General features: G+C 27.6%; 2 protein-coding genes across 2 annotated transcripts; one reads left to right on the top strand and one right to left on the bottom strand.

Moving 5' to 3' along the window:
* Positions 1 to 619: 619 nt before the first annotated feature.
* On the bottom strand, positions 620 to 9,842 carry LOC114127794 (PH and SEC7 domain-containing protein). The gene is made up of 14 exons (XM_027992119.2): positions 9,207 to 9,842; positions 8,246 to 8,312; positions 7,959 to 8,012; positions 7,672 to 7,892; positions 6,772 to 7,605; positions 6,469 to 6,707; positions 6,212 to 6,405; positions 5,564 to 5,756; positions 5,304 to 5,497; positions 5,015 to 5,243; positions 4,795 to 4,939; positions 4,590 to 4,733; positions 3,690 to 3,841; positions 620 to 2,428 (listed from the first exon to the last, which is right to left on the bottom strand). Exons 1-14 carry the CDS (start codon positions 9,342 to 9,344, stop codon positions 2,413 to 2,415), a joined length of 2,820 nt encoding a protein of 939 aa, XP_027847920.2. The 5' UTR covers positions 9,345 to 9,842; the 3' UTR covers positions 620 to 2,412.
* Positions 9,843 to 18,727: 8,885 nt separating this feature from the next.
* On the top strand, positions 18,728 to 21,112 carry LOC126549538 (52 kDa repressor of the inhibitor of the protein kinase-like). Its single transcript, XM_050198976.1, has 4 exons — positions 18,728 to 19,217; positions 19,275 to 19,554; positions 19,714 to 20,329; positions 20,384 to 21,112. The coding sequence occupies exons 1-4, from the start codon at positions 18,728 to 18,730 to the stop codon at positions 21,110 to 21,112; spliced, it is 2,115 nt and encodes a 704-aa protein (XP_050054933.1).
* Positions 21,113 to 23,849: the final 2,737 nt, after the last annotated feature.

Raw genomic sequence — 23,849 nt, 5'->3', positions numbered from 1 at the left:
TTAACATAAAAATTCAAAAGAAATTTTAAGAACTAAAATAAAAATCATGGTTTTAATAATGAGCTATAAAAATGATTAATTCATAAAAAATCAATAGTTGCTGACACTATAGTATATGGTAAAATTCGTAAACTATATAGGTAGTAGTGATGAGAGTTTTAACCAAGTGTTAAAAATACATTTTTAATTTAATATGAGTTGTCTGTTATTATTGGTACCTTAGATATCTACTTTTATTTTATTTGTAAATAATACAATACAATTGTTTATTAATATTAAGTTATAACTTACGAGTATAACCGTGAAAATAATGACAGTCAAAACATTTGGAGTAAAGAGAAGTGTATTAAAGTTAGAGAGGAAAGAGTAGGTAGGTAGCCTAATAGAGAGACTTGTGTTTTGGGGCTTAAGACCCAATGGATTTAAACTGGATTTGATTAGTTGGTTAAATAGATTGCTTGGTCAATTGAATGTATTTTTACAGATACAATTTCAAATAACCTATTAAAAAAAACATACACTGACACCAGTCTATAATATAACTGTTCATTCATATTGATAAGATAAAAAAAAAACAAAAACAATGCATACCAGTAAAGGACAATTAAATTAAACAAAATAGTTGGCAATTCCTTTATTTATTGTTGATACAACTTTATCAAACAAACATTTAACAAATGGAACACCTAGTTATTCATATGATATACATTTGATATTATTTTATTTATATAATAATATTAATAAGATCTAATTAGTAATAAATAATAAATAGTTTGCTCTTATTCAGTAGCGTTGTTAATAATATACCTTAAATGATAAATGTGTTTCATTTTGTAATTATAAATATTTTAAATAAAAAAAAAAATGGACTAGATACTTTTAAAATTCCAAAATAAAATAAAATAGTTTACAAAGCCATATTTAAGTCAAATTGCTTCAATATGAACACAACTCGTGGAATAAATAATTTAATCATAAAATAATAACTACAGAATTTGTTCAAAGCAAACAAAATAAACTCTTTCTTTTTAAAAAAAAAAAATAAATAATTATTGCACATTCAATTATTTAAACATATATATTATGTAAATAAAAAAAAAAGAGTTGTATCTATTAATACTGAAAATATTTCAAAATGCAGAGATTTAAACGTTTTAGTAATGTAGTTAAAACATAATTTTGGTTTTGATTTTATTTACATTTTTTTTTATCTATTATAGTTTTAATAAATTAAAAAAATCATTCGTGGTTGGTGTACAATAATTGTATAACAGCTTAATTATGTTCACAAAAAAAAAAAAATAATAACAATAAGTATTTAGTAACACCGTATAACAATTTTCACGTGTTTGTTTAACACATTGATTTAATAACAAAGAAAAGTTTTATTTGGTATATCATAATATTGATGATAATAAATAGTGATGATTTGGTTATTGACAAGGAAGTGAACTGAATTACAAAATGATATATTACTATGTGTAAAATCACACACATAACAATTAAAGATCAATAATTCCTTATGAACAATAAAAAAAACTTACATTACTTTGAAACAAATTTACAATTAAATAAATACAATTGTACAAGACTATTAGTCTGGATATAAGTATTCCTTAAAAATGATGTAAACAATACATTATAAATTATAGATAATTATGTCGTACGTAGAAGTAATAGTTATTCCAATGGTAGTTTAAATACGTCAAAATTAAATAATGGGTTTTGCATATCAAAAAATAATTTGGCACATTAAAGAATATTTTATAAAATAAAGCTTAAATGAGGAAAGAAATTAAAATCTTCACTATTCATCATTTCTATGATGGAAGAGTGTATGTATTCTGTACATACAAATATTTTATAAAAGTATCATTAATTACTATACTTTATGTTTGTTTACTTCATTAGGCATTAATATATAAACTTAATTTTTCAATAAGTAAAAAATATGTTCTGTTTAATTATAATGTTTAAGTATTCAAAGGTGAGTAACTCATTTAAGACTAATTTAATAAATTACATGTAAGATGGAACAAAAATAATATTAAATATTTATGAAATAAATGGATTATAAAATGTGAAATATTTTTCGTCAAAATGTACTTCTTCATAAACAGTATTATATTAATAAAATATAATACCATTATTTTTATTATGCAAACATTATTTTAGTTATACACAAAATAGAGATGTCAAAATAAAATAAATTAAAATAATGTTTACATAAAGGTAAATATATATATATGTATATTGTTCAGAATTCATTTGCATAGGTACTTTTGATTAGGGGTCAATAAAATTATCACGTGTTAAGAAAAAAAATAATAATAATAGAAAAAAAAAACAAAAAAGATTAACTACACAGCCAGGTGACAATGTCTTGGAAGTCCAGTGGCATATTTTGCAGCTTCAAGCATCGATACTCCTTTACCATGCATAAACACAAAACATTCTCATGATAAAATAGAAATAATAATAGTTATAATAATATAATTCTCGCGCAAAATGTTAATGTGTTGCATGAGTCAAACAGAAATTTCTGTGCAAATTTCTTGTGATTATCAATCAGTACAGTGTAGTGTGGTATAGTATAATAGTGTTATATTTTATATCAATCAAAGCAGTTATCTATAAGTTTTATTTTTTTGTGATTATATCTTGTAAAAAATAATCTAAGAATTGTTAATCATAAATACCTACAATTTTTAAAAAAATATATAAGTTTATTAGCAGAATTGCAAACAAATAAATGATACATGCTATATAACATTTTTTTAATAAAATTGAAAGTATCCGATTAATATTTTATACAAAGCTGTCTGTCATTTCTGACAAAATCAAGAAAATTTTTTTTGAAAATTTGTTAGTCATTATAGGTTATTTTTATTTCTAAATATATATGATTTTGAAAAAGCACTACTTAACACTCCTGAAGACATTTAATTTCTTATATTTTTGTTAAATTTAAAAAAGAGTGTATTATTTTAACAAAAATATTTAAATAAATTTAGTATATTTTATGGTCAAATTTAAATAAGCTTTATAAAATGTTAAAATGTATTGGATATTTATTTAGTGTTTATACATTTTTAATAGCACAATAAATCTATTTCAATATTCATTGTTTAATTATTTTTATTGATTTAAAATATTATTAAAAAAAGAAGATAAAGTTGGTTTAATACTACATAAATCAGATATTATTTGTTTTCATTTAAAGTTTAATACATAGTATAATTAATAATATTTGTTTATTTATTCATCAATTAAAATATTAATTAATTATTTATTTCTGTTTCAAACATTTAAAATCAGTTTTTTTTTTTGTTATGTCATTGCATTTCTAAAACTGAAGCATTTGATTAGAAAATAAATAAAGCAAAAGCTAATATTAGTTTGAACTCAAAATTATTTCAATCATGGCAAATGTCATATTTGTTAATAATATAAGTGTTATGCAATATCAGAAATTATGTACCAAACTTGCATATACAGAGCCTAATGTAAATTGATCCCTGCAATTTTCTAAAATAAAATATTGTATCCCTGCACCTGGCAATTCTATCCAAAACCAAAAGTTATTAAAATAAATAATCACAGAATTGAGAATACTCATAAGATTTTTAAATTGTATACATTAATAATGTGTTGCCATTGAAGAATAAATAGCTGCATTGTAACTATACCTGTTTGAAGTAGGTAATAAATTGTTTTGTTCATTAACAGATACTACTTCTGTTTCATCATCAGTCTCCAATAATGCAGTACTTGAGTCATACTCAGGGTGTTGAATCATTTTAGATCTTAGCAAGTAGACATATGTTCTATAACGTTTTAACTAAAAAAATAAATATAAATATATACATTATATGTACAGTTAATAAAAGCACAATAATTAATAAGTACATTTGACATGGGATAATTTAAACATGTGGCATCATTTCCTGATTACGAAAGAAAAAAACTTTTTTTTCTAAAAAGGCTAATTTATTTTTTAATGATAAATTAGATGCAAAGTATGTGAAAAGGATATATATATATTAGTTTATGATTAAATTAACATTTTTTTCAACTAATTATTGAAGAATTAATAGTTATTTACATTTACTAGAATTAGAATGGAAAACAAACAGCATTTTTATGGTTACAAATAATATTATTCTGTATCTAATCTTACTTCTTATAAATTTTATTATTTAAGTTAAGGTCTATAATAAACCATCCAATAGCAACTTAAATAAGTACTTACAATTAAGCATATTGCAACTCTTAAAAACTTAACACAATTTATAGAGATTTTTACCCTATTTTTTAATGAGGCAATTTTTTTCAAAACACCGATATGGACTGGTTTGGTTACTAAATGATAACAATTAAATATAATTGTGAATTATACATTTCTTTTTATTGTCAAGACTTATAATTCTTTATGAGCAAAAGTAACTTAAATCAATTATGAAAAAAATAGTAAAAACTAAAAATTACTTTTATTGTAAGAGGAGGTCAATAGTTTCAGTTTTAATGGCAGATATATTTGTTTTGTAGACTTTTCACCAAATTTTTGAATATTAATAAATAAAACTTACTTCTTCTAGTAAATGTGATTCTTTTTCTTTATAAAATTGTAATGTGATGTTTTTAGTTCCACGTTCTGGAGGTTTCTTTTTGTGGATGTCAAGCTCAACTTCGAGTTGTCGCAAAGTATCTTCATGTTCACGAAGTTGTTCTCGCTTTAAAAAATAATTAAAACATTTTATATCTGTAGAAATAAAATATTGTAAATAATCAAACCAAATTTAATTTTGTAGGAGCTGATGGTAATAATGGCCTTTGGAATTTTTTCTGATTTCCAACAGCACTTGGCAACCGTGGTGCAGAAAAACTAGCACACACAAAATTAATTGTATTTATCCATGAATCCAATTCTTTAGAATCACTAATAATAAAAATAAACAATAATAAATAAATAGAAATTAAAAGCAGTAAATAGGAGTTTTATAAAAAATTTTACCTAGTTTGAAACAAATATTCCGCTTGATCTGCAGTAACTAATCTAAACACATGTTGTTTTTTTGTATAATCCGTAGCTTTAGTAGCTAAGCCATGATGTATGTGTATTGCATTATGAATACTATCACTAATTTGAGATTTTCTAAATCCAGAATCATCTTTATGTAAATAAAGAATTAGATCACGTAATGTGCAATAGTACATTTTCCAACTACGTTTCCCTCTAGCAGCTGTAAAATTAAAAGGGCACAATATTATCATTAAAAAATATACAATTATTTTATTCTTACTTTTTTTTCCATTGGCTTCCATACAACATTTTCTCATCACATATCCTTTTTTATACTCTAAAGCTTGAGTCATGACATTTTCATCATAATTTCCTCCACTTTTGCCTATCTGACCAGGGATTTTATTTCCAAGACCATCAATTGGTTGATTGGCAATTGCGTTTTTTAATTGATTTTCATCCAAATCATCATCACTAAAACATGTTAAAAATTTATAATTTTTTAATTTAAATTTTTTATGCTTAAAACTTTAGTCTTACCTTGCCCACTCAAGAGGATTAGATTTGATAGCCATGTATAACGATTTAAGAACGTCACGTGGAAAATGTTCATTATCATTTAAACCAGCTAGGTTTTCGATAAATTCATTACATGTCATTTTACGTCCAATCATTTGGCCATGTAAATCAGTATTTAATAGCATAATGGCACAAGTTAATGTATGAACAGCATCTAGAAATAAAATAATTTATATGAATATTTTATACGATTAAAAATTGCAAAAATTTAAAAAAAATTAAACAAAATAAAATGCAAATTAGAAACTTAAGCAATTTGCTATAAGGTATCAAGGTAACAACTGAATAAATGAAATTGTTGACATATCTACTTAATGACAAAAAAAAAAAAAACAGACTATTTGTATTACATCATAAGCAAAAGGGTTGTATAAATCTACTTACACGCATTCATATATTGTGTGCCTAACTATTCATTTTATTTTAATAAAGGATTAGAGAGCAAATGTAAAAATTAATTAAAAGAATAGTATACGCAAGAAAAATAAACTGACAACATAACTATTTGTTAAAATAAAAACAAGACAAAAAAAGATTGTTTGGTTTTCACAAAAAAGTGAAAACTATATATTTAAATAATAATGGGTATTATAATATTAATAATATTACCTTGAGAGTTGAAACATTGGGGATTGCAGTCCAAGAACCGTTTTGAAAAATGAACTAACACCCTTTCTCTTTCTTGAGTTTCTCCAGTCAAACTGAATTGTTTCAAAAAATGTCTTAATGCCAAATCTAACGAATTTCCTTTAAAATCAAAATATTTCAAATATTCTTCAGCGACTGCTCTACTGAACTCGTTACTGAAATCATTTGATTATTAATATTTATTATTTTTTCAAAAGAATTATAGATATTTTTATTACTTTTTGCTTAAATGTCGCGATACATCACTTTTTTTGAATCCTTCTAAATAAAATAAGCGTTTTGCTAGTCTTACTGCCGAGGGCATATCTACAGCTTTAGGTGAATAATGAAAACTATGTAAGCTATCAGAATCAAAATCTTCGTTTTGTGTCCAGTGCTCATCATTATTGGTAACAGAATTAGCCAACTGAGCTGCACCTTCCATTAATGCTAATAAATGTTGAACTTCTTCTTCATCCTAAATTAAAATATAATTTTTTTTTAAAGTAATTAATTTTAAATATAAAATGCTATATATATACTTTAAAATCTTGATGTTCATTGTTACTCATATTTTCCTTATCATTGTAATATCTGTTGTTATTTTCACTGTCTTTAACTAAATTTGTTTTTTCTGGACCTTTAACCTGAATGACAATTCGATGGTCAGTATGATTATCATAATATGAGTACTGCCCTTTTGTAGATCGCTTTCTAATCTTTGGTTCACTTGCTACAATAGTTGAATCGCTGTCACTTGGATCTGACACCTCTAATTCACGCGAGTTAATCAAGAAATCTGAATCTGCAGTGTCTTGGAAATCAGGACTTGATATATTTGAATGACTGCTAGTTGGATGACTGTTTCCACGGAATGATCCTTTAGCTGGCCGTCGCCGGTCAGATGGCGATGACATTATTGATGAGGATATGGATGTCGGTGATGTAGGTGATAGAACTTTTTGGAGGGAATTGCAAGAAGCTGATGTTTCATCAGGAACATGACCAGCGTTATATGTCCACAAGACTCTTTTGTCTTCCATTTCAAGTGGTTTTATATTAGTATTTAATAAGGTGTTACAAGAAGATGTAATATCTTCGTCTTCAGTATCAATACTGGTAGTTGAAGACATTGGATACTCAGAATTTGAACGTAAAGGATCTTCAGAACGAGAGCCACGTTTATAGTTGGACATATTTGTATGAGGAGGAGAAACTGGAGATGTATTTCCAGAATTAGGTTTTGCAATGTTTGGTCGATCATTTTCAACAGGACTACTAGGAACAGAATTTGAATTTACTTTTTGGAATTTTTTTGGGCCACCATTTTTTACCAAACAATCAACTTTACGATCCCTCTTTGGTAATAAAGAGACCTAAAAATAATGTAAAATACATAGTAGATTAAAGTGGAAAAAAATGAAGAACAAAAAACATCATACCTGACTATTTTTAGACATTTTGATAACTCTCTCGCCAGTCATCATAAATGCTTCATATTTAGGAGCTTCAACTTTATTTGTATTTGTTCTAGTAACCATTTCTAACGGTGGAGGATGATGTTGTGGTGGAGGAGGTGGGGAATCTATATCACGGAATAGTAATTGAGGGGAGTTTCCATTTTCAGCCAGTTTATCATGCACTTTACTTTTAATGGCAGGATCTAAAAAAAACGATCAATTTATCAATTTAATAATAAATTACTTAAATAGTATAAATATATACTAACCTCTGACTAGTTTCAAAATAATAGGGTTTTGTGCTAATCTTAAGCATTTCAATACTAAAACAAAAAAATATAAATTAATGTTAAATATAATATTATGATTGAAAAAAATAAAATAAACAATGGTATCTACCTGCCCCTTGAAAAAAAATAAATTCAAGCATACCTAAGTATTTACTTTATAAGTATTCAATTTAAGTTTTCTCACATTTAATAGTTTAATAATAGGATCAAACACATGATAAGTATTTAATGTTGTAATTTTCAAGTAATAATTTTAGTAATTTTACCTTCTTTAATTGTACATGTTTGCACATCTTCATTATTTATCTTTATGATAACATCGCCAACCTCAATCTAGAAAAAAATTAAAAAATACTAAATTTTAATACAAAATATATAGGTAATATGAGAAAGAAATCAAGATTTTCAAGAAATTAAAGTGTATTGATTAGGACTTTGAGAAGAATTGGCATAAAACTATGTTGTATCAAATTTTTTTTCTTAGAAATCTTAATGAACAATTAACAAATACACTTTAGACTAATTGTAAGCGTTTAAATTATTAATTAGTCATGTCATAAAATACACTTGTTTATCGGCTATCTAAATCGTACAGAATCAAATATGAAAACAATCATATCACACTTATTTCTTAACAGATAAATACAATCTGTAAAATAAAAATCCTGACAAGCATTGAAAATAGATAAGTGTATTATTAATTAGCTCATACGAATAGGTATATACTTTGAACACAAGTTTATACTTATGTAAAGTGACCTACCTACTGTTTTTATGTAGGTAATTTGACATTGTCATTTCAATCCATCAATTAATTTAATTACAAGGACATTTTACAAAGAGACGCTAAACATTAAATCACATTAAATTATAATCGAGAGTGTTTTAAAGTGCATAAAATTAACATGAATGTAGGATATTTCACTTAATAACCAATAACAATTCAGGGCCATATCACTTTCCAGATTTAGAAATGTGTGTAGGTAGGCACAAATTCTACAGAGAATAAAAATATGTGTGTTTTCTCTAAATGGGTTATGCGTAATGATTAGATAATATCTGCATAAACATAAACTAGAAAAGGTAATGTTATCGGTAAGACAGTAGTAGGCAGTCGGTTAAATCTCTCCAGTCCAACGGACACGCAAACGAACAAACGTCGAGAGACGGATAACGGACGGTTCGGACAGGTGTCGACGGCTAGACCGAGGGTCGTCGCAACATTACCTGAGCGCATTCGGCAGCTGGCGTGTTCTCGATGATGTCGTAGATGACCGGCGGGCAGTCGGCGATGCCGAGCAACGAAAATCCCAGGCCCGAAGGCATTTCCGGTCGGCACAGGGTGACCGAAATCTCGACGGCCATGGCGGTCGCTGGGGGGGCTCCTCTCGTCAGTCGCCCCACGACGGTGCACTCCGCCGGACCCGGAGCTGACCGGTGGTCACTGATTGTCGTCGGGGCACACGAGAGCGTAACACACACACCGACACCGGTGACCGCCTAAGTCATGACGTCCGACACACGCGGGTGTATGTGTGTGCGGTCGGCGGGTGGACGAGTGGGTGCGCGCGCGAGTTTCCAGATCACAGACACCGTTCACGGGCGGCCGAGGCTGCCGCTGCTACGGAGGCGGCAAAAAGCTGACGGCGAACGGTCGGCGGAGAACATGACGAGCAACGACGGCGGCGGCGACTTTATAACTATAATACGGAACGTACGCGACAGTACGACCAGCACGGGCACATGATACGGCAGGACGGCGCGGCGTGACGGGGGGGAAACGGTCTCGCGTACTACAGTGATATCGGCGACCCCGCGATGACGTCACGGCCGTCCCGTCTTCCCCCACCGTGGCGCCAACGACGGTTATCAGTTATCACACACACGGCGGCGGCGGCGGCGGCGCACGTCTGTCCGCGCGCGCATTGCATTTTCGCCATAAACAGTGTACGTAAAAATATAAATATTATTATTATTTAAAATCTACATAATATTATATACATACGTATATTGATAATAATCGTACGTCTAACGTCAGAGGTGGTTTATAATATTGTCGATGTCGTAATCGATGTCGAAACGCGGATTTATAAAAAATTTAAACCCACGCGCCTGTTATGGGTATTATAGTGTAATAATTATTGGTGATCCGTTAAACGGTCAGTAATCGTGCGGACGTGCAGTCCTGCCTTACGATCCTTACGCAGGATATCGCGCGCTATAAATATTTATCGGACGATGTTTAGGTACTTTACGACTTTGACAGACACGTTAGGAAGGTACATAACGCTACGTATTTTGTACAAGAAAAAAATCCATTTTTTCACTGTTCAATTATTATAACATCGCAGACGTGGTGATTTTTTGGTTTCAGTAAACGACAAACTAAGGGCATCTTATTCAAAAAGCTTTGATGTAGTTAATAATAATGTTATCGATATTAATACAATGAATAACTTTGAAAAAGAGGAACGGCAAGGCATATACTTCAGAATAATACTCTGTCTCTCGGGTTGTCATTAAAAACATGAAAAGTCAATAAAATAATAGAATATCATAGGTAGACATACCTAATTGGGCCGTTCTTCGGTATACGCACTTTGCTCGAGGTAGAATATTTTTATTTTTTTTTTTTATAAAACCACAAAAAATGACCATAAAAATGGTGTAGCATGGCCCAATATTGATCGTCTGTTACAGTGTTGTGTACAGTTTGTATATAAGTTATGTACACGTATATATATATCAATATAATAATATAATATATAGATTATGCTGCCAAGTGCCAACTTTGACAAACCCGTGCTGTGTGGCGTGTGCGCGATTATTGTGCAAATGTGCAATACTGCAATCTATCGTTTCGAACGCAGAAAATTCTCTCTCGGAAATTATACTTAGGTAGGTAGTAGGGGTAGGTACCCGCAGCCCACCGTAGTATACCCATTATACTAAATTGCACGCATCGGCTGTGATGGGTATTATTATTTTTATAAGACTCGAAATTTACCTTTTCCGCGTGCGATATTACATACGTATACGGTATACCCACTTAATTAGTCCGCTCGCGGATAATACGTCTAGTTATTATTCAACGTCGGGTTTACCGTCTAAATACGTATTTAATTGGCTTTCACGTGTTGTTCTCGTTCGTAAAGGTAGGTAGGTCTGTTGAGGTATATACCTCTCTCGATCGCATCGGTGGTCGGTCGGTCGGTCGTTAGTCGTTGCACACACACAACACACACACACTATGTGTAATACGATTTATATTATATTATTATAATTTTATAAAAACACACAATATATCGCATCAATGCGCGTGTTTGTCGATGTCGTCGGAACAAGGTCGACTTTGAAACCATAAACGCGTCATTATAATATATATGTATAATATATTATATCAATATTTACGCGCTTGTAAATGTATAATAATAATAATAATAATATACAAATGCCAATGTCGACATGAATATATATACATAAATATCAATACATGTTTGTGCTCCCAGTCGTGGATCTATGTGTAATGCTCGCGTGTGCCGTTTATGAGTGTTTATAGACGAGGAGTGGAGCCAGCGGAGGCTATCGCGAAATTGTTTTTCAAATCTAAATTCATATATTTAATATATGTATATTAATAGCTTGATAAAAAACACAAACATATTTTAATAAATAAACAAACACTTCAGTAATTAATAATACTAATTAGTCTAACGGGTGCAAATTGACTTCATCTATTATACCTACTGCATATTTATTCTCTTTTATTTAGGTAGGTACTTATTATAAAATTAAAAATAAATATTAACGTATTATATTATAATATATTATATTATATTTTTTTTCTAGCAAAGTGCAGAATTCTAATAATTTTAAAGGTATTGCATAGAAGTGTGTCATATTATACTATACATACCGTGGTAAAAAGTAATATTTATTCTAAATATCTTAATTTACTCTGTGGAATTTTAATTATTTTGTTCTATTTAAGAAAGAAATTTGTTTTTATTTTTGACCTATTATGAAACTTAAAGGTAACAACATCTATTATGTGTTGTCGGTTTTTTACGATGTTTTTTCTTTGTAAACAAGTTATGAAAAATAACTAATGTTAATACCTAGGTACTTGTATTGTAAATTGTAATACCTTCTTAAGTATAAAAATGTTCATAACTTGCTTAAAAATGAAAATACTGTGAAAAACTGTCGAGAGATAACAGATAATGTCCTTATTCTCAGTTTGATAATAGATCAAAATTAAAAACAATAATATACTCTAGGTTCTATTGAAAGCAAATTTACCGTGTACGTTTTGTCGTATACTATCTACAGTTTGTAAGACAAACTACACATGCGATTGTAACATCATCTTAATGACTTAATATTATAAGTTGTATCAATTATGATATTTTCACTTAACATAACTTACTATTACTCGTTTCAACGTAAACTTGAGTGGACTTAAAATTTTTAATTAAGTGTTTTTATTTGAATAACACTAATTTAACCTATTCTATAAAATTATGAGTTAATTTTATTTTATATATTAGATCGGGGCGATCAGGGTAAGAGGCTTTAAAGTTATGTCAAAACTGCTCCTGGAGTTATGAACATATGGATATTTCTTCTTGGTTGTTTCATGTTTGTCTTCATTCATAAAATGGTAAGATCATCTGTACCGTGGCTTAATTTTTTTTTATCTTAGTAATTACAATATTTTATGTAAGTCTATATACATTTCAATGTTTTTAATTTAAGTGCAAAAGTAAATATAAAGTTATATTTCTGAGGGCGTATGAAGGAATTTATAATCCAAACAAACAATATTAATATAAACAGACCTGAGAGTAATCTTCCTATTCAAGATATATTATTCATTGTGATTAATAATTCAGCTAAATATTTAATTTATAAAACTTTAAAACGCATTATGTTTATGAGTTATGACTTTAACACATTAAGCGCAATACCTATAGGCTATAGTATCTACAGATAATATTATACCTATATTATAATTATATATTTTACCCCTCTCAAAATATATCATTGAGACTTCATAATTAAGAATGTGACATGTATTTAAAAATGAATGATTTATGTTAAAATAATACTTACTTAAATTAGTTAAATTATGCTGTAACAAAATTGCACAGGGTATATTCCTTTGAACAATTAAATATCACTAAAACATATTATATACACATAATAATATACCTATATTAGTTATTAAAATCTCCAAAATTCCTAAATGAACGGATGATTACAGACTATGGCGTAAATATTACATAATACTACTGTGTTTAAAGTTAAAAGTGACACCAAATATTTTTGTGGAGTGATCTTTATTTTTTATGTGGTAAGGTATACTGTAATAGATAACTTAAAGGCATAGTTGTAAACTGGGGGAGGGGGTGAGAGGGGGCAACTTCCCTCTTCTAAAAATTTAACGGGGCAATGTCCCCTTGATATTTTATAAATTTATTTTAAAAATATTATCAAAAAGGCATTTTAGATTTTTAAGAATTATTTTTTCAAAAAACTGAAAAATATAATATTTAAAAAAAGATTAACTATAGAAATAAAAATGAATTGATTAATCAAAATGTACTTATTAGGACATATATTTAGTCTTTAATTATCTTTAAGTGTACGAGATATCGGCATAAAATAAAGTTTGCCCCTCTCCCCCTCCCATAAAAATTGCCTAAGTTACCCCCATTGCCTTTAAGTTAAAGGAATGTAGACATTAAATGGATAAATAATCGTAACATCAAATCATAATTAAAAGTGATGTGTAGTACAATTATAGGAACCAAAGGAAATTAATATTATTGTTTTCTTGTTTTCTTTCTATAATACAAATAAATAATAAACAAATGAATTACAACTGTTTAATAATAACAATTATGTGTCAATTAAAGTTTTCGATTAAAAAAAGTTTAGGACATCTGCTCTTAAGTATCAGATTTAACATTTTTTAACTCAATGATTCATAAATAAGTGTAGATTTGAATGCTATAAATAGTAAAGTTTACGGTATCTATTTAATATTAAAATTAATGAATATAGCCAATATAGGTAAGTTGATTTTTAAAACTTATTTTATGGTTTTACGTAGTATAAGAAATAACTAATAAGTATTACTAATATTATATTATTAACTATAAACACTATACACTATACAAAATATAATCTCACATATAAATATAGCTTGTAATTATTACTAATTAACCTATAAGAAATGAATATAATATGATGGCTTACTTTAGTTTTTATTTTTATGCTAGTTTATAATTTAAGTTACGTCTGTTTTAAACTTTAAATTTGTAGGTGAATTTTTTTTTCTAAATCAATAGGTCTAAAAATAAATAATTATTTAGCAGGTATATTAGTATAGTATAAATACATAATTATAAAGTCCAACAAAAACGCGCGTTAGTTATGTAAGACGAAGGTCAAATCTTTAACAGTTTAACATGATTTTTCGTTCGATCATTACATTTTAAACTTGACAATATTTAAATTGATTAAAAAATTTATTCTTATTCAATTTCACAGTAAAATAATTTCTATTCGTATAAAAATAAACAAAAAATTATACAGTATATAGGTACAATTTACATACCGCGTACATATACCTATTAAAAATATGAATTATCCGCACTAAATACTGTACATATTATATAAAGCTATGTACAGTGAAGTTTATAATACATTCTATTGACTCACCTCATAAAAAAACCTTATTTAGATAATTTTGCATAAATGTTGTAAAGCGTATGTATATAATATACGTATATATAGTGTATATAATATACATGTATATAGTGATTATACTTTTATAACTTTTCCCTTTGCAGGACGCCAGGACACACGCTGTAATATCTCTACAGTATACACACTTATACACTTATATACAATGCGGTCAGCACATATTGTAATGAATGAAAACCCGTGTGGGTACAGTACGGCAATGTTTGTTGTAAAATAATTCAAGCCGCAAACATCAATGAGTGAGACTGAACAGGTAAGTGCGCATGCCACGCTGCCAGTAAAATGGTGATGAAACGCAGACCCGACACTTCGACTCTCTTTGAAGTCGAAAACACATATCATTATAATATATTATACATTACACTGGGTATAATATAATGCATAATTTAATATTATATCATGCAAATAAAATATGAGTATAAATATCACTGGACGTTGCAAGATAAACCCAGAAAAAAAATTAATTTCTAGTAAATATGTTTCAAGTAAAACGCACACAATAATATTATATACTTATACTTCGTTATACAAAGACAAATTACGATTTTTTTTGTAATTTATACTTAGCAGTAGCGTGTGCCTATTGCCTATATACTATACCGGTACCGGTACATTAACTGACGGTCTGCCTACGGCCTACGGCCCCGCTTCGCCGCACCACGCAGCGATGAATGAACAATATTTTTACATAAATGGTCAATGGAAGAACGTCGTATTGACGCGTTTCGTGAAATACTATAAAAAATAGTTATTTATTTTTTTAAAGTGTTTAACTCAATTAGTTAGTTCATTTTCTAATTAATTTAACTAGGTAGTTGAAGTAAGTGCTATTATTAAGCTGTAACAATTTAACTTTTTCCAGTTTAAAAAATAATGCCTAAACAGTTCAAATCATATGCATACATACCATAACCGTATAAAGTGTAATATTAAAATTAATTCGTAATTTTAGGTAAAATAATGTAGTACTCAAGGATTTTAATTTTAAACTTTTAGGGTTAAGTATATTATTCTGCCAACAATTAACTAATAAGAAATAACTTAAATAATGTACCTATATTAATTGTTTATAATAACTTGCCAGAAAAAACAAACTGTTTTGTATAAGTGAAAGTACATATTTATAATGAATGAAAATAAAATTAACATAAAAAACTATAATAAGTAAGTTGCATAGTCATAGGAGTATAGTGTGTCATCATACCACTGTAAAATCAGAGGCGAATGATATATGAGACTGGGTTATGTCATTATATTTATTTATATGTAGCTGTAAAGAAGGCTTGAGTGATCATTGGTAGGTATCTACAATTTTGCATAGTCTCGAAAAACATCAATTTCTATTATCAGTTTGAAGAATTTATATAATTATTGTTAAAAGTTAATTCTATTGTCGGACAAGAAAAACTGTAGATATGATATAATATTATATGTATATGTATAATATAATATTAATGTAACACATATTTTAAAGTCCATATAACGGCAAAAAAAAAACTATTGATCTTGTCCTATATGCATTACTTTGATGTGTAACAAATATAATATGTTATGTAAACTAAACCAACTACAAAATGTGTAAAATACAGATGTATTATTGATAGATCAAAAAACAAAAATACCTGCACGAAACGTGAAATAATAATATATGTCCTCAAATTCTATTCAGAATAATAAAGCATATCGATTATAATGTCTCAGTGCTTATATGTAATCATACAGAACTAGAATGCACGGATCAATAATGCGTATTTGATGGATGGAACTATCTATTTTTAAAATTTCTAAATAAAAATATTCGTATTTCAAGTGTTCGACGATTTATTTTGCGAATTTTTTCCCTAATACGTTGTTGGTTCGTGTTCTGATGCATAAATTGCTTCATTTTTAAATGTAAATGAGTATCTGCATAAAAAAACTTACTATGAATGTTAGTATTTTATAAAGTTTACTAGGCCATTCAGCCGTTTACGGAACGATGACGACGATAACGAAGACAACGACGTGTCGGCGGTTATACCGTAAACTTCTAAAAGAAAATAATTGGCAATTAAGAACAATAATTTACTTATTCAGCTTTGCATTTTCTGCACGGTGGATTCTACCCCACGATAAACACGTTGAACAGTTCAAACGAATAGAAAAATCGTTCTACTGCTGACACTACCGAAAACAAAAAACCTTTTATGTGCTCCTTACATAGATAGGTATATAACTTTAAAATAAAATATATTATAACATTTTCAATAATAAATTAATATTCAAAATTCAGAAAATAATTAGATACCTATTTTGATCACAGAGAGATAGACATTTCTGTATTTATCTTCGAGATTGCATTATTTGCTTATAAATACATTTTTCTATAATATGTATTCCGTAATATTGCATATCCAAATCTAAATGGAGTATATTAATCATTGTATCTCCATAAAATATAATGAATTTTTAAATGTAATATTTTTTTAAACATGATAAAAAGTACTTTTACTGTTTAAAATAGCATTACATAATTTACAGACACCTAACATAATTTTTAAGGACAAATAAAATAATATACGTAGGTACATCTGAAATCTAAAACTTGAATAATTTCTATACGAAATTGAAAACCGTATTATTGGTTACTATAAACGTATATGGTGTATTAGAGTTATAGTATATAAGTTAGAACATTAGGTCCGAAATAACTATTGTTCGAATAATTGATGACCTTGCTACCTTGCTGAATAATATTGATATGTTGTTCACTGCTGTATTCCATATTAGGGAAACTATTCACTATTCCATACTTGGTGCTTATCCTCTAGATTCAATATTTGCGTGTGTTTAGAACTCTTAAAAATTATAGTTTATTATTAATACAAAATATTTGTTTATCATCTAACTATAGGAATGAATTATGAGTAATTAGTGAAGATGAGTAGGTACCTATATTATTTTATATGATTCTGATAAAAATTAATAGAGTTACATATTATATCGTATATGTGCATTAATAAATGCATACCTACTTTCACAAATAATACTTTCATTTTTGTGTTTTAAATAATACTGATTTAAAAGATTGATATGAAAAAAGGCGTTTAAATGGAAATCATTTTGCTATGCATTAGGTGTTAACAGTGGTTACTGATATGATTGTGTTAAATTTAAATTTCATTAATTTTCATTGTATACGAAAAATGATTTTGATCAGAAGGGGTCTGTCAGCCTAATCACTATAAGTAACTTTCATGATATGTTTGTTGATAAAATTTAATAGTTTTAAATAATATTTTACTATTATTATTACGGTAATATGATTTTTCTTTACCAAAAACATTGCATTCGTGATATTATTAATATTTTTATTATAATATCAATAGAATAATATATATATATTTTCATTATTAACTCTTAAATTAATACCACCTTACCGTCAAACAGTGTATAGGTACATGTCAGTGGCGAACCCAGGGGGGTGGACCCCGGGTCCGGACCCCCCCCTTGGCTCATGCCATAGTATTTTTTTATATTTTATATTTTTAAAGTTACCCAGAAGTTTCATCAAAATTTATTGATTATAATTATTGTTAGAGTTGGTATATTGTTAATAACACAAAGAATCTGATGTATAGATAAAATCAACGATTGTCAATAACCTATGATATCATAATATATTAATATACGTATATAGTTGCAACGACAATGTAAGATAAAATATATGTTCATCATATACGTGATACGTATGTCGTATATCTTAATCCGTGGGTTTTTCTATGAGTTTTACTGACTGACCAATAATATATAAATATCAGCGATAAAACGGGCAGTGTTGAGTGTAGTGATGTATAGTCTGTACAGTCTGCGATATTTGCTACTACAATACTAATTTTTTTCCATAAATGTTGTGTGTATAGTGGATACTTGTGCTTATAATTTTCTATATTCGTATTTAAAGTTAACGTTAAAAATATTATATTAGTTCAGCCATGAAACGAAGTATAAATGACTATTTTGTATCAAAAGTGAGGTGTGTAAAGAATAGTTCTAATGTAACAAATAATAGAGATGTTTCGGTTTCAAATTTAACACAAGTTCCAGACAAAGACGAACAAAATGTTATTTTGAGTACTCCGGTGCCTAAAAATTCTAGTATATTTGATATAAAACTATTCATTGATAAAAAATTGACGAAAACCGAAAAAACGGAAGCATTAAATACAATTTGGACGCCAGGTAAAAATTATGATTTTCCTATTACGCTTTATGGTAGTAAAAATTTAAAATTTCAAATGTCGTGGTTTGATAAATGGAGTTGGATTGCATATAGTGGTTTAGATGATGGCATTTATTGCAAATATTGTGTATTGTTTTGCGTCAAACAAGGTGGGAAAGGAGGCCAATCGCTTGGGCAGCTTTGCACTCAACCATTAAAAAATTGGAAACACGCAATTCAAAAGCTTAAATCGCACGAAGCTAGTAATTATCATATTAATTGTGTTTTAAATTTTCAACATTTGTCTGCGGTAATTTCAGGGGAAGAGTCTTCTGTGTATGACCAAATTAATAAAGTAGCAAAAAAACAAAAAGACGATAATAGGAAAATTATTAGCCCTGTAATTCAATCAGTTATACTCTGTGGTCGTCAGGGAATTGCCTTAAGAGGCCACCAAGATTGTGGTCCATTAAAATTAACTGAACCAAGTGAAAATGATGGCAATTTTCGTGCTTTACTTCGATTTTATTTAAATGCAACTCAAGTTTCGGGAGACAATACTCATGTTTTATTGCGGGAAAATTGTAAAAAAAACGCGCAGTACATAAGTTGGAAGATACAGAACCAGATAGTCGATGCTTGTTTTAAAATAATTACACAAAAAGTAGCTAAAAAAATCAATGATTGTAAGTATTTTTCTATTATTGCCGACGAAACTGCCGATATCTCTGGTATTGAACAATTATCTTTGTGTGCCAGGTATTATAATTCTGATGATGGGAAAATGCACGAAGACTTCTTAAAATTTGTACCTATTTATGAAGTTAATGGTAGGAATTTAGCAAATATTATAGTGGAAGAATTAAAAAATATGAATATTGAAGTAAATAATTTGCGGGGCCAGGGATACGATGGCGCTGCTGTTATGAGTGGTAAAATGAATGGCGTTGCCGTACTGGTTAAAAAAGAATATCCTACAGCACTTTATATACACTGTAGTTCTCACAACTTAAACTTATCAATATCGTATTCTTGTAATATACCTGAAATAAGAAATACCATGGGTACAATTGAAAGTGGATATTTATTTTTAAACACTCCAAAAAGACAAATAGTTTTCAGTGAAAAATTGAATTTATTTAAAGAAGAAGAAAAGTTGAAAGATGATGGGTGTCAATCAAAAAAACTAAAACTGAAACGCCTTTGTCCAACGCGATGGGTGGAACGACATAATTCGGTGGAAATATTTTATGATTTTTTACCTGTTATTTTGAGTAGCTTAGAAGAAATGATCACGTGGTCCGATAAGGATACGGCCACGAAAGCTAATCAACTACTTTTAGCTTTACAGGCTTCTGAATTTAATATTAGTCTGGCTATAATTAATAAAATGTTCAAATATACCAAGCCTCTTAGTATTTACTTACAGAAGCAAAATATTGATTTATGCGAAGCCATTAACCATATTAATATTATAATAAAAGAGTTAATGACTATCCGAGAAAATGCTGAAACTGTCTTCAGTGATTTATTCAAAATAATTGTAACACAATCAAAAGAAATGGATATAGAAATTAAAATTCCAAGACTTGCCAAAAGACAAAAACACCGATGCAATATAATGATGAACACACCTGAAGAATATTATAGAGTAAGCATTTTTATTCCATTCATTGAGTCTATTATTGAACAGTTAAACGACCGATTTAATAATCACAGAGAAATAATATCTGGGTTTCAAGCGTTAATTGATTATAATATTAAAACTGATCTTCAGCAACTTGTACATTTTTATCAAAATGATATCGAATGCTATGATAAAGTAGTTATAGAAATTAATTTATGGCATAGGTTTTTAAGAGAAAATAATATTAAACCCACGAGTGCATTAGACGCACTATCAAAATGTAATCCTGATTTTTATAAAAATGTATATACCTTATTGCACATCCTTGTTGTTCTACCTGTTACATCGTGTGAAGCGGAACGAACATTCTCATCACTCAAGAGAATTAAAAACTATTTAAGAAACACTAATTCTGAAAATAGGTTGAATGGTTTGGCTAATCTTAATATTCACCGAGAAGTCCCAGTAACAGTGGAAGAAGTTATAAATATATTATCTGAAGAAAACCGGCGCTTAGATTTTACACTATAGATAATAATAGGTAATAAATAATGACTTTACCATAATTTAATTGGCATAATAATAATAATAATAATTAATTGAAATACTTTCATTGTAAATATAAATTTAAAAATGTAAATAATATGTGTATTAAATAATATAGGTAATTGTATTTATCAAAAAATGAAATGTATTTATAATGTATAATGTATATAGTATATACTCAGGAAGAAAACAGAAAAACAATATATAATAAATAAAAAATTTTCCTGGACCCCCCCCTTGAATAAATCCTGGTTGCGCCACTGGTACATGTTGATGGCATTGGTAATTGGTAAGTAATGAGTAGTAACTCAAGATAAATCTATATATTTTGAAAATACCATTGCGTGTAGAAAAATTAATAGTCATGATATACGTACAATTTTTTGAATTATAACAAAATATTTCTCATCGTTATGAATCGTTATTAATCATTAAAATAAGTAACTTCGAGTATATGTTTGAACATTAAATATCTATAAAAAATAATTATGATCTTATATATTTTAGATTTTTTAATTCCAATAAAATAAACTAAGTATCTCCGTATAACTTATAAATATAGAGAGTTTTGTATTACATTCTCAGGTCTTGCTTATAAAATGTGTATATCCTATAAATTTCCACTGCAAAATAGTTTGCAAATGTACGTGTTTTTGATGAACTTTCTTAACATTTGAACTTCAAATTCATAAAAAAAAATAATTGTGTCTAAATGTATTTTTAATATTTTTATATAGATATAATAATAGCTAATTGGATATTGTATTAAATCATCATTTATAGAAAACATAATTTTAATTTCAAATGTAAAAAAATGCATTCAATTCAAAAAGAGACAAAATATTTAAAGAATTATAGTATGTATAGGTAATGCAAACATGATCATTTGTTAAAATTGTCCATTATCTAAGGTTATTAATTTAAAAATTAAGTTAAAAAACAAAACAAATTTTTCGAAAACCGAAATTCCCGTTTTTCCTTAATTTTTTGTTTGTTTTTCCTGACTATTTCGGAAAATACGGCAATAGTAGTAAATTATGATCTTTTTAAAGTAGCTGCTTATCGTGTATAGTTAATACAAACACAAGCATAAAAAAAAGAAAAATACATCATTGTAAAATCAATGAATTAATCTTTCTGATTATAATTCAAAATAAATAATATTAAATATACAAATGGTTAATTATAACTGCATTCAAATATGTAAATGCAATTTTAATCGTACTAATAGGTAATCATGAGAACTTAATCATAAAAAAACATGGAAATCACTAGTAAGTTATCCTCTTTTAAGGGGTTTTAAATAGGCAATTTCAATGAAATCCAAAATAAATTAAATTTTATTACTTAAAATATACTTAAAAATAAAGTAAAATTATCCTAATGGTCAGTAAAATTAGTTATTATTATTTTATGCACAATTTCTTAAAATTATACTATTATTATTAAGTTGTTTTACATGGGAAAAATCTAAATGACAAATTTATCAGTAAAATATCAGATATTACTTATGCTACCGACTCAAATACTTATAACATTTTATCAGTTGTCGAAAAAAATTTAAATAATACTATATTTTAAATAACTAATAGAAAATCAGAAAATAGCTCTGTTATGGGTACAATATATCGACAGTTTTTTCTTGTATGAAAATTTTACGTCTTAAATATGTCTGTAAAGTGTAAAATTAACTTTATAGTATCTGATAAAAGTAGTAAGTGTGTAGCGCTTTTATACTAGGTATATTAATTAATCTATACATCGACAATACGTGAGTTTACTTTGCATACAAAATTAGGTACCTAAAAACTATGAAAATTATAATCTTTAATTAAATAATAAAATATTATTAATTTATATTATACACTTATATAGTTTTTAATTTAATCTAATTTTTAAATTTAAATATTTATAATTATTTATGCATATAGATAATGTATATCATTACAGATTTACATTATACAAATAATCATGGGTTTGTTAATCATTTCTACATTACCTAGTACCATACATAAACGTTAGTCTGTTCTTTAGATTTTACAGATACCTATTAATAAAACATAGAGTAGTTTTCAGCGTCAAATTTAAAATTCTAGAAAACATTTTTTACCAATGATAAAAAAATATAATAGAAATATTTAATTTATTATTTAAATTAACTTTTTAACGAACGAATCTGAAAACAGACAACACTCATATTGTATTGTTAATAATAATTGTCAGTTCTCACCTCATCCAGTATTTTTATAAGTATTTATTAGCTAGCTATTAATATATTAGCAAAGAACCTAAATAAACATCTTTAAATTTATGTTTACAGAGTATAGAATGTCATACTTGTAACACCCGAACCACTTCTTATAAATATAAAAACCAACGATAAAATAATTTATGAACGATAAAATTGAAGAATATATAGTCTACTTTATATTTTGTTTTTCTATATAATCGGTGTAGCAAATCAAAATATTAAATATCTACAATATTATCCGCATTAAATATTGTGTGTTATCCATTTTAACTTAATTATTAGGGAAGTGGGTTACTGGGTTAATAGTTGTTTTTAATCGAAACCCTATTTATAGTGGTAAAAAAAAATATTTCATCTTTAGTAAATAGTTTTATTTTGAAAGATTATTATTGGTAATAATCATATACAGCTTAACCGATACCAATCCAGTTATGCCGTAGAAGACGAATAAGCAAAAGTCATCGTTTTAAA

This window comes from Aphis gossypii, chromosome 2, assembly GCF_020184175.1.
Source record: "Aphis gossypii isolate Hap1 chromosome 2, ASM2018417v2, whole genome shotgun sequence".
Classification (NCBI taxonomy): Eukaryota; Metazoa; Arthropoda; class Insecta; order Hemiptera; family Aphididae; genus Aphis; species Aphis gossypii.
Note: the sequence above shows the minus strand (reverse complement) of the source record. Positions and strands in the feature narration are given on the sequence as shown.

Coding starts and splice junctions, on each gene's coding strand:
- LOC114127794 (XM_027992119.2), bottom strand. CDS start 9,344: ATGGCCGTCGAGATTTCGGTCACCCTGTGCCGACCGGAAATGCCTTCG. Junction 7,606..7,671: donor AAATGTCTAAAAATAGTCAG/GTATGATGTTTT, acceptor CATTATTTTTAG/GTCTCTTTATTACCAAAGAG. Junction 4,940..5,014: donor GAATATTTGTTTCAAACTAG/GTAAAATTTTTT, acceptor TTTTATTATTAG/TGATTCTAAAGAATTGGATT.
- LOC126549538 (XM_050198976.1), top strand. CDS start 18,728: ATGAAACGAAGTATAAATGACTATTTTGTATCAAAAGTGAGGTGTGTA. Junction 19,218..19,274: donor GCTTAAATCGCACGAAGCTA/GTAATTATCATA, acceptor CGGTAATTTCAG/GGGAAGAGTCTTCTGTGTAT. Junction 19,555..19,713: donor AATTGTAAAAAAAACGCGCA/GTACATAAGTTG, acceptor TTTGTGTGCCAG/GTATTATAATTCTGATGATG.